The following is a 12,549-nucleotide window of genomic DNA, read 5'->3' as shown; positions in this document are numbered from 1 at the left end:
CAAAGACTACAAATTGGAGGCCTCTCCCCACAGTCCTCAGTTATCGTGTTTCCTCCAGCCAGGTAGGAACACACAGGAACTGTAGGGACTGTGTTCTCTCAGGGGTTGCCTGAGAGAGGTCTCTGTTTTGTTTTTTTCTCTTACCTTTTTGCAGCATGGGTCCTCCAGGCAGAGTCCCAGGTGGGGGGGTCTGTTCCTGGCTCCTCTCTCCCCCCTTCAGTGCTTGGGAAGAGCCAGTACCACCAGGTAGCCTGTAGCCCTAATATTGCTGTGTGGACAATGGCGGTGGCCATGTTTTTTGTGTCCAGCAGCGTCTGGGCATGTTCAAGGCAGCGGCGGAGCTTCTGGTTGGGCATGTGGCATCAATTCTGGATGCATGGGGAGGAGGCTGGACCCAGCCAGTATGTATTTCCGGTCCCGGGCTGGCACAGCAGCGTTCCAGAATGCTGGGACCAGGAGACACAGCTACGTGGACCGCTGCAGGCTCTGATATGGAGGTGTCAGAAGTGACTGCAGCTCCAGGCACAGGTGGAGGCACCAGCAAAACCCAGGTAGGAGAGGGCTTCCTATGGGTAGACTGTATTTTGCTGCTTTTCTTTGCAGGGCTCTGTAGCGTCTTTTCCTCCTGGTGGCTGAGGGGCCTATCTTGTGCTCTGGATCCTTGATGTGTGGGGTCAGTATACTAGTGGTGTGGAGGTTTGAACTCTGGCTACACTGGGTGCATTTTAAGGTCAGTCATTGGCTAAGTGGCTATGTTCCTTGTGCTTTGTCTTGGGCTAAGAGCAGTGAAAAGGAGTCTAGCAAGAGATGTCCTTCATGCAAGTCTAAATTGTCAGATGCTTGGAAAGCCTTTATGCATTTTCTGCTTTAGTGAGAGAGGAAGGAGACAGCGTCAACTTCCAGTGATTTTATGGCTTCCATGAAGGCTGAGTGGAGAGAAACCTTGCAGTCTTTCAGAAATATGTTGGAGTCTTCATCCCAGGTTGCTTTTGAGCCTACCCACACACCATAATCATCAACTTCCTTAGAAGTAGTGTCAGGGATACCTTCTGAACAGGTGGCTGTCTCTCCACAGTCAGGGTGATGGGGAAGAGGCAGAGGATTCCTCCGCATTTAAATATAAGCTGTTGCTGGAGGATGTGGAATAACTACTTAAAGCGATTCATGCCACCTTAGGGATTAAAGAGGTGGAAAGAGCTCTCTCCCTCCATGATCAAATGTACCTGGGCCTCAGTGAACCAAAAGGGAGAGGTCTTCCTGTACATTCGGCCATCTCAAACATGATAAAAAAGGAATGGCAGAATCCGGAAAGGAAACCGTTTTTTTTTTTTCTAGATCCCACAAGAGACGGTTCCCGTTTGAACAAGACTCTGCATCAGCATCAACAAAGTGCCTAAGGAGACACCACGGTTTCCCTAGTCTCCAAAAGCTTAGACTTAGCCTTTGAAGACGTAGGGAGCCTGAAAGAGGCTATGGATAGAAGAATGGATTTGCTGTTGAAGAGAGCATGGCATTCCACAATGGAAAATTTTAAGCCAGCTATGTCAGTCACATGCGTAGCAAGAAATCTGGAGCGTTGGCTGAACCAGCTTAAGGCGCATATCAATGCAGAGACCCCAAAGGATGAGATTTTAGATACCTTCCCTACAGTCTCAAGAGCTGTAGGGTATATAGCGGATTCGTCTGCGGAATCCATACACGTGACAAATTGCTCAGCTGCCTTATCTAATTTGGCAAGAAGGGCCTTATGCTTAAAAACATGGCAGGGGGACTCGACACCAAAGTTAGGCTACGTGGAATCCCTCTTTCAGGAGATAGCCTCTTTGGGCCAGACTTAGTCAATTTTGGACCACAGTGCAGACAGGAAAAAGTATTTTCCTGTGAAGAAGAAAAAACAAGTTCAAAAGCTTTTTTTTTTTTTTTTTTCATCCATGGAGAAGCTTGCAAGGGGAGAAGCTGCAAGGAAAGAAAAAGGCCTGGTCATCACAGAATGAAAGAGAAAAAGGAGTCCTTTTTTTTTTTTTTTTTTTTCTACTCCTGCACAGCCTGAAAAATCCCAGTGACTCACTGCCTCTGGTGGGAAGAAAACTACAGGCATTCCTTCCACAATGGGAGAAGATAACATCGAGCCTGTATATTCGGAATCTGGTCAGTCGGGGTTACAAGTCCATGAGGTGGCATGGCAAGGTACAGTTGTGGCCAAAATTATTCAACCCCCACTGAAATTGAGTGTTTTGGCCAGTTTGACATTGCTTTTGATCATTCAGTCATCTTGCTTACATTTACATTAAAGAGGCACTTGTAGGTCAGACAAATATAACATAACAGTTATAATGAAATAACCACAAATGTCTTTTCTGTGCTCACAGCATTATCAGTTTTATTCAACCCCCAAGTGACATTCAATCTTAGTACTTAGTACAGCATCCTTTTACAGTTATAACAGCTTTTAAACGTGAAGCATAGCTTGACACAAGTGTCTTGCAGCGATCTACGGGTATCTTCGCCCATTCTTCATGGGCAAAGGCCTCCAGTTCAGTCACATTCTTAGGCTTGCGCACTGCAACTGCTTTCTTTAAGTCCCACCAGAGGTTCTCAATCGGATTTAAGTCTGGTGACTGCGATGGCCACTCCAAAATGTTCCAGCCTTTCCTCTGCAACCATGCTCTAGTGGACTTGGAGGTATGCTTGGGATCATTGTCCTGTTGAAAGGTCCAACGTCTCCCAAGCCTCAGGTGTGTGACGGACTGCATCACGTTTCCATCCAATATCTCCTGGTACTGAAGAGAATTCATGGTACCTTGCACACGCTGAAGCTTCCCTGTACCTGCAGAAGCAAAACAGCCCCAAAGCATGATTGACCCTCCACCATGCTTCACAGTAGGCAAGGTGTTCTTTTCATCATAGGCCTTGTTCTTCCTCCTCCAAACATAGCGTTGATCCATGGGCCCAAACAGTTCTAATTTTGTTTCATCAGTCCACAGAACACTATCCCACAACTTTTGTGGTTTGTCCACATGGCTTTTGGCATACTGCAGTCGACTCTTCTTATTCTTTGGAGACAGCAAGGGGGTACGCCTGGGAGTTCTGGCACGGAGGCCTTCATTACGCAGTGTGCGTCTTATTGTCTGGGCTGAAACTTCTGTACCCACATCTGACAAATCTTTTCTCAGTTCCTCAGCAGTCACACGGGGACTTCTCTCCACTCTACGCTTCAGGTAGCGCACAGCAGTCGAAGTCAGCATCTTCTTTCTGCCACGACCAGGTAGCGTTTCAACAGTGCCCTTTGCCTTGAATTTGCGAATGATGCTTCCTAAGGTGTCTCTTGGTATGTTTAACATCTTTGCAATCTTCTTATAGCCATTGCCCTTCCTGTGAAGAGAAATCACCTCTTCTCTTGTCTTCCTGGACCATTCTCTTGCCTTCACCATGTTTGTAACCACACCAGTAAATGTCTAGAAGGAGCTGAGTATCACAGTCATTTTAAAGCTGCCTAATTGGTGCTTATTATGCTTGATTGCTGCTCGGTGACATCCACAGGTGTTTTCAATACCTGATGGAAAGCACCTGTATGAACCTCTGTTCTTCAGAGTGGTAGTCTTTAAGGGGTTGAATAATTGTGGCAATGAAGAAACCACATAAGAACCATTTACTACTGTATTACATAAACAATTGATGTCATTTTAGTTGCATTTGGGTAGTTACAACGTCCTTGTAGGATTTGATTCTGAATACAATTCCAAATGTACACTATAGTCCCTAAACCCCTTTACAGCATTGGGGGTTGAATAATTTTGGCCACAACTGTAGTTAATGACAAAACATTGAAATGGCGTACTGAATATTATCGGATATATATATATTTTTTTTTTTCCGGTCACATTATTTAATTAGGTTAAAAGTGACGGGTTCTCCTAGAACAACAAACCCCACCTGCTTGTCAGTCTGCTGTTCCCCGATGCTTTTTCACTGTTAGTACTTGGAGACCTGATGCTATTACTAAACAGTGTTGCATACTGTGTTCATGTCTGGAGATTAGCCTGGACACAACCAAGCCCTGCATCCTGAGAAATGGTCTTTACTGTGGGCTCATTCACTTAGGGCTCATGTATACTGCAACTACTAACTGACGTTCAGGAGCTGTTCGGTGTGTGTGGTTTTTTTTGGGGGGGTTTTTTGGGGTTTTTTTTTTTGTTTTCAGCAGCCCCTGAACTCTGTTTGTCTATGTGTCCATGTACACATAGTCGTTTACAGGCAGTTGAGTTTACAGTGCATTCAGGAGTAGGTTTACCGACGTTTCAAACGACTAACGCTTGTAAACACGTTTAGAAGCGTTTTTTAACTGTTCCATATCCAGATGCTGTCGAGAGCCTTTTTTCCTCATTAGCAATGCATGCACAGCGTTTTCCATGTATTCAAATAGACCCGGTACACTAGCGCAGTCAGTTCCAGGTTTCTCATGAAGGAAAAAATGGTAGATTGCGCTGCATTATGCTCATGATGGGATTCATAGTGAATACAACCAGAAAAGACAGGTCATCTCAACACATACTGCTCTATTTCTCTCAAGATGTCTGAAATAGTACATTTTTTACTATTTTTCAGTGCATTCTGGGAATTTGGGAGGGTCTCCTGAGGTTATCTTTAAAAACCGCTTCTAAACACGGTATGCAAACGCAGCTAAACAGACGTGTTTTTTTAACCTACGTTTTCCAACATTCAGTTTCCATCATTCAGAAGAGTTTTTCAAATGCCCCGTGTACATGAGCCCTTAGATAACAGATAAGTGGTACAAAATCTTGAAAAACAATGTTTTAATATATGGTCCCTTCTTTTTTTTTTTTTTTTTTAGATATTATATCACACGGGCCAAACTGGTTTCCAAAATCGCAAAATACCCTCATGTGGTAAGTATTAGAATTTGTGACTAATTACTTATTTGTTAAGGATAATGGCACCCTTGGATTACTGCACTATATCATACTGCCCAAAAATAAAGTTTAGGCTTTGTTATAGGTCAGAAGGCTAATCTGAAAATCAAATCTGTATTGTGGGTGTTATGTCATATCTCAATTTTAAATACACATATTGCTTTAATATAAAAAAAACATTTGTGGGTTTTAACTTATGTCGGTAACATTCCTCTTAGTATTCACTTGCTCATACCAAAGTAAAACCTGAATACTTGTTCATTATTAATTTTGTTTCTGATCTTTTGCAGGAAGATTATCGACGTACTGTGACAGAAATAGATGAAAAAGAGTATATCAGCTTACGGCTAATAATATCAGAGCTGAGAAACCAATATGTAATTAGCATTTATTACTCTAGTAACTTTATCTTTTGGGTTTTAATGCTTCCTGTAGTAAAATGATCAGTTTGATCTCCTGCTGTAATACCTTTATAGAAAAAGATGTTTTAGTTCTCTTTTTAACCACTTGCTAACTCTGCTATACCCGAATGACGGCTACATCGCGGCTAACCAGTTCTGGGAGGGCATCAAAGTGCGACAGCGCTGAAAGCTGAAAATTGACCTGGGCACGAAGGGGGTATAAGTGTCCAGCAGGCAAGTGGTTAATCTAAGCTGCCTGTAGTGCTACTTTGCCACTATGCATTTTAGGTAGTAAGTCTGCCAAAAAAAATAAAAACAATCCTTGTTTCGGGTGGGTGACAGCAGGGTAACCCTCCCCCGTTCCCCATTTATACTTACCTAGGTGGATGTAGCATCGGTCCCCCGCCGACTCTGAATTCTCCTCTGTCTGAGCAGAGAGTGGGACTGTCAGTCACTGCTGTCTGCTCAGCCCATCCCCCCAACCCCACTCCCAAAGCCTGGACCAGTTGAGTGACGTCCGTCCACTGTCAGCTGAAAATGAGTTACAGGAGTGCAGAACAAACTACACTCCTGTTATCCATAGAAGAAGTACAGCCAAAAAAGCTTTGTCTGTTTTTTCATGGGTTCCTAACAACCTTGGTGAGGAATAAAGTTTTTTGGTGAATATTAAAGCTGAAATTTGATCAAAAAGTTTTTTTTTTCCCCCTCTATGGCTGTTATCGCACCACGTGTAATTAAGCATACTGTATCCCATGTCATTCAGGCAGCTGTGTCCTGTAGAGCTCTTCTGTGGGAACTTCTGACGCTGAGGGATCTAATCATGTCAGGGCTTCTGTGAGTTGCAGTGGAAACCATTGGGGGACCTTCCCCATAAACCTCTCTCACCCTTTGAGAATAACTCGTGCACACTGCGTGTAAAATGATCCCTGAATGGGGGAGATTTGGATGAATGACAAGATTTTTTTCCACCAGAGATCGTATTACATGCAATGTACACTGGCAGCAGAAGTTCAGCTCCAGGGGCATCCTGGCACAGGTGATCTCTACAGGATCAAGCTGCATGCATAGTGTGTGACATCTAATTACAGGTAAGGTAAGTAATGTGATTGCAGCTAAAGGAGAGCAAAAAAAAATAACTGGCTCAACTTCAACTTAAAGAAAAAAAAATCTCCTGTGTAGAATAACCTTTCACATGACTTGAGTTTTCATTTCAGCCAAGTTATTGTATGGAGAGTTTTGTTTACTTAACACTGTGTTGTCTGTTTCAGGTGACATTACATGACATGATCTTCAAAAACATTGAGAAAATCAAAAGGCCCAGGAACAGTAATGCTGAAACACTCTACTAATCATCATGTCCATGGAAACCTTCCTTCCAACTTCTTAGTTACATTTTGTTTTAATTTTCTTCTTCCTTTGAACTTAAAAGGAACATAGGCCATCATTGCCTTGTTTTGAACATGAGACATCCTATCCACCATGAAGAGATCAAAACTGTTCTGGAAATCTGCTGGTTTTTGTGTTTAAAACAATATTTTCCCTTCGGTCTGGATTCAGAAATGTAATGTATATTGAAAGCCTTAGTCTTTAACAAAGCACTATCAAAGCCTTTCACACCTGGAGCACTGTAATACCAGAATGCTACAATGTACTGCTATCCCCTATTGCACTGTCAGTATTGTAATAGGTCAATTGTTCTGGGTTTGTAGTTGTATAAAAGGTTTCATTTAAATTAGGGCTGACCGTTCATGGCTGTAATCGAACTACAAGCGAGTAAATAAAAAAAAACAAAATGCACTTGATTTGCAGGTTCTCAATCAGATTACGCCAGGGTACAGTAACTCCATTGAGACAAAATAGGGGTATCTTTTTCAAATGGGGGTCCCAGAGTTGAAAATTCGCATGCTATAGAGTCTAAAAGCGCCAATGAGAAGGTATAAGTGTCTAAGAACTTTTCATTTTGATATTGATTCATGAGAAGAAAAAAAAATACAGCACAGCCAACACGTTTTTGGTGGCTAAAGGACTTCCCTCTATTTCAGGGCTACAAGACAGACATAAAAATGTATGTTACTGCTGGGGGTATGTCATCTGTATTAAAATATGATCAAATTAGAAAATAATGTGGATGTTAAACTAATAATTTTTTTTTAAAAAAGTACACATTAAAACTCTATAGTATAATATATAGGCAGTCAAGCGATAACGCTGCCCCAAATTTTAAGCCACAAGAAAAGGCTAAAACATAAAGTGGTGACAAATAATAAAAGTTGTTTTATTTTTGTTTTAAACATGGAGATAATACATGTACTATAATCCTATACCAACAAATCATTTAGTGTTGGTTAATGCTTCGATTTATATTGATTATCACTCAGTTGTGATAACTAACCATGGTATTCAATAAGCCATAAAAGATAACTGTACAGAAGTGCATTTATCCTTTTAAGGCAAGCCAACTACAATTCAGTAATGTGGTCGGTCATGACATTTAAGAACACCTCTACCTCAAAAAGTCCACTATTGAACAGCTTAGATCTATAATTGCAAACATTTGCTCCACTCATAAAATGGAAATCTCCGTCTTAGTAGATAGGTCTGTTTTAAGACAAACTTTGGCAGCACCCGTGACTTTTCAGGACTCCAAATACTTTAAATTTCTTCTTTTTTTTTTTTTTTTTTTTAAACTTTTGTCTTACAAAGGAGACTGAAGCAATTTGGGTAACACTTTCAAGTCTCTTTTTACCTTGTACTATAAACACCCTTTGAGAATGGAAAAGGATTTTTGGAAAACATTTTGGCAAAGGTTTATTTTAAGCCCATTTTAATTACCTTATTATAAGTAACGCCATTAAAACATGTTCAATTGAACAATGTAGGTAAATATGGTTTAATGTCAAATTATTATTTTAAAATTGCTTAAAATAGTTCTACATTTTAGCAAATAGAAGTGAAAACAGTCAGTTGGGATCTGTAAAAGCTGTTCTTTACCTTTTCACTCATGTATGCTTGCTCCTACCGGGGAAGCTTTTTGTGCAGTGGAAAAATGCTTGAATATGTTTTGGGGTCATGTTGTCTGTGCACAGTACTCTGCATTTTAGAGGCTACAATCCTAACGTTTCATATCTGAACAATTTATTGTCAACTAGTTAATTGTAGACAACTATAGACAGATAAAATCCCTGAACATTTTCCTTTTAGGCACGTTTGAGATTTAAAGCAATTGTGTCACTTTCCAGGACAAGAAGGGTTCCCTGCAATAAAATACTCTGAATGCTTACCTTAGCAGCAGTCCAAATACCTTGGTCTTCTAGTGCTGAAGCCACCAGCAAAGTCTTCTGCATCCAACACTTGCAGGAGCGTTGAAATATCTGCATACCCTGTTGCCTACTGTTGTTTCTTTCTCCGACAACTATGTGATGTAGGGGCCAGCAGGAGGAACCTCAGCAATTGGAAGTTGCTGTTGTGCAGGGCAGAGGTGTTTGGACTCCTTCCCAGCTGACAAAGTATTTACACTCTTCTATTTTGAGGAGATAATGTTCTATGGAAGAAAGTAGCTTCAAGTGAACCTTTCTTCCATTTAAACTTCTTAAAGTAACAGCAGAGCTCACAAGCTTCCATCTGGAGTTTGTATAGGATAAAACGGGCTTATTTTTCAGGTGTTCTTTCTCTGCATGAGACAAATAAAATACTTGCATAAACACTCCCTTAGCCAGGAAACTAGTTCTTAAAGTGGAGTTCCAGTAGCACTGTGACAAAATAAAATTCAGCAGCTACAAAAACTGTATTTGCTGACTTCTAAAAAAAAAAAAAAAACAGCCACTCATCTGTCCCACAATCCTGTGGTGTTTCTCCTGGCATCTTCAGTGTGGGCACCCTGCTGTGACAATTTGTGGCTGGACAGCCGGGTGTCAACTGCGAATGCGCAAGTATCGCTGCGCTTCCTGAATGGCCCCGTAGTCTTCTGGGACCTGTCACGTGTCCCAGAAGACTGTGGGGAGGAAGGGTAGGAGGACAACTTCCGCTTCTGACCTAGGCGATCAGTGGGCGTGGGTACCTGTCAATTTCGGGTACCCACTCCCAAAAGATGCCAATCCTTAATGGGGAGCGGAGGGACCAGTCATTAAAGCGGAACATTCACTTTTGGGTGCAGTTCTGCTTTAATTGTACAGTACACAGGACTTTTTTACTTTGTTGCAAGGGGTCTGATGTTGCAAACTTCAAAATAAAGCCATTCTGACTGCCATCCCCCTATCCAGTGAAAGTGACCAGTAGCCAGTAAGGGCACGCTTTCTGGAAGGAGAAAAGTATTGTATGGAGTTAGTTTTCAAGTCCACTAAGTGAAGCTAATTTCGTAGTGGCACACAGTGGATGGCGATTTCCCTAACAAATGTATTGGCAGGCAGCTTGAAAGGTCTGGTGTTGAGTGGGGCTTTTACTTTTAACAGTTAAATATGGTCGACAGGTTTACTATTTTAAACACTCTGGCCTATAGAAGCAAAGTAGGTAATGAATACCACCAACAATGTTTAACTTCTAACACACTACCTTAGTGTAATTTGCTACAATGTGGAGAAAAGTGGACTTTATTTACTAGAGTTTAGCATTGCAACCCCCATAGTGAAACCCCAATCAGAACTTTGAATCCCGGCTGCAATTTACTGTAGCCCCTCCTTTATCAATATATCTGAAAAAACAACCCCCCCCCCCCCATAGCTGTCTATTTAATTTGACGTGACTGTTCAAACATGATGGACTGGTGTGGCGGAGAATACAAGTCTCCTTCATGCTGGTTTCCCCTACAGTGGTAACAAGATCCCTGCTCTGTTTTCTGTGAAAACTGCTGCTTTGTGTCGTAATACTGCACTGATTTCACAGTTTGTGCCACTTTCTTGAAATACAAATTTAGAGTTCTGTTGTGTTGGGACTGTGTATTTGTTTTTTGGCTGTTCAACCTCTAAAGGAACCAGCTGGGATGCTGCTTCATCAGACATGTGGCATCTGTGTGTAGGGTAAGGAATGGCTAATGTATAGACAGTGGTACAAATCCCACTGGTACACGTCTTTATTGGTATTCACAAAATGGCAGCAATGTGTTTTTAGGAGTTTGGGGCTCCACCTTCTTCAGAGCTCCAACTAATGTTAGTTTTAATCCATATGGAGAATGGAGGTGGTATCCAGGTACTTAGGCTTGATCTGCCATGCCAGCTACAGTTTACTGTAGGCCAAATATTGCTGTAGGTGCCAAGTATCTGTTGGGTGTGCTAAGTGGCCCTATACCCCTACCCAACAGACACTTGTTGCCTGTGACGCCATTTAATGTTAAGTAACGGACAGGTGCCAGTTTGCCATTTAAGCTGGACCAGCCCATAGTATCCAGACCCTAATTCTGTTCTCAACTACTCTAAAATTACTGGCGCCCCAGTGCCAAAGCACGCTGACTGAATACCAATAAAGATGCAAACCAAAGTACTGTTTGGATGTCTCCCTATAACAAGACACTCCTTACCTTTCACACACCAATATCTATTTTTTAATAGCACTTCTCAATGAATAAGAAAAGTGAGTGTTTCTAATACTCTGCTCGGTTTAAAGGACATCCTGCTAAAAGAGCTGTGTAGACTGCCAATGCTGATCTTTTCTGCTGAAAATGCTAGTTGCCTGGCTGCTGTGCTGCACCAATGTCTTCAGTACTTTTCGTATAACAAACCTGGATGATTGGAGTTCTGTCTTCACTTGCTGTATACATGTTACAGGTCTATGACTCAAAGTATTGAAGTTAGACAGGCAAGCAATGCACATTTTTAGAATAAGGTTATCAATGACAGCCTTCATATTTCTTTCAGCACAGGTTTCCTTTCACTCTTTCTGCACATAGTTAAACTACTAGTGTTTTCAATCACAGAAAAATAGCATAGAACAATCACAATTTCACAACAGGAAATGCAGTGCATTTCCTTTACTCAACATGCAATACCTGCAGTACTTCACGAATGCCCCTCAGTAGATGTAGACCTCTAGCTTATGTACAATTAAAAGAAAAAGGGTAATTGCTTAACCATCAATAAATGTGTGGCATCCAATAGCACTTATATCTGTTACCACCAGACTTCTAATGGTATAGCTTTTTTTTGTCTTGCTTCAAACACACAGTTGAGTGTGACCACTTGAAAATAGTACAATCAAAGCATGGGTTGGTGTCCTCCAAAACAGGTCTCCTTTTACATGCCTAGTTAATAGATGGTTCCTCTACTTGGTTTAGGTGTCAGATGCACATTCAGTAAAGCATAGAGGGAGGTGGCCTTCAGTAATGGCTGCAAATAACAGTGCATGTCCCTTGATAGCAGTTGTATTGTAAAGTCTCATTGGGTAAGATTGTGTGTAGGGATCAGTAACCGGTAGTTGCTAGTCATCTGCTGATTTGACTACAATAAAGTGAGGTCTTGTTGGCCTTTTGGCTTTGCTGCTCTTTACCCATCCGCATTGCACTGTCCTCGTAAGCAAGTATGTGGTTTTTCTTATTCCAGAAGTGTTAGCATTTTTTTTAACATTTTACCACATATTACTTTCATCTGTTTTCAGCTGTTTTAATGTTGCTGCAAAACCAGAAAACAGAGGCAGGTAGACATTTTGTTGGCTGTACTAATAGAAAATGAACCAGCATTGTGGCCCAGTTATTTACCGCTTTTACTGAAAAGGGTCTTATACCATGTCTGTCTAATAAGTGTTCAGACAGAACCCCTTTGTATCCATACATTTCCATTTTTCTAGGATTCACGGTCGCCAGTCTCTATCCAGATGATACATGTTTTACTTCTGTTCTGAATGGTGGTGTCCCAGCCTTAAATTGTATATTTTTATCATTGTCATTTTGATTCTTTATTGTAAAAATGTTTTGAGTATTTTGTTCTCTGCTAAAATGGCATATGTACAATTTTAAATTGTCAATTATTAAAAATGTTCATCAGATGTGTTTTTGCAAACGATTTGTCGATCTGATTTTGAATACCTTTAATCTTGATGTGTGCATGTGTAAATGATGTGAAATTCTGTAACAAGCAGCCTTTTGGTTGTATGTTATGTATTTCTTTAGCAAAGGGTGTAAAAATGTACATACGAACAGCTTAGTCACTGCATTAACGTGTTTTTTTTTTTTTTTTTTTTTTTTTTTTTTTTTTTTAAATCGTAAGGAAGAGTTGGGCATTACTCGATCACTT

The 12,549-nt window shown here is 41.1% G+C and overlaps 1 protein-coding gene across 1 annotated transcript in view; it reads left to right on the top strand.

Moving 5' to 3' along the window:
- Nucleotides 1–12,315, top strand: part of PSME3 (proteasome activator subunit 3) — a 64,328-nt gene extending 52,013 nt beyond the window's left edge. Inside the window, exons 9-11 of the mRNA XM_089683942.1 lie at nt 4,853–4,907; nt 5,222–5,308; nt 6,601–12,315. Of these exons, the coding sequence (XP_089540068.1) occupies nt 4,853–4,907; nt 5,222–5,308; nt 6,601–6,681 (223 nt within the window). The 3' untranslated portion in view covers nt 6,682–12,315. The remainder of the gene's footprint in view (nt 1–4,852; nt 4,908–5,221; nt 5,309–6,600) is intronic.
- The last annotated feature ends 234 nt before the right edge of the window (nt 12,316–12,549 follow it).

Source organism: Staurois parvus, unplaced genomic scaffold (genome assembly GCF_062004578.1).
Source record: "Staurois parvus isolate SC_StPar_1 unplaced genomic scaffold, SC_StPar_1.0 ptg000328l, whole genome shotgun sequence".
NCBI classification, from domain to species: domain Eukaryota; kingdom Metazoa; phylum Chordata; class Amphibia; order Anura; family Ranidae; genus Staurois; species Staurois parvus.
This window is presented reverse-complemented; position numbering and strand designations above follow the sequence as displayed.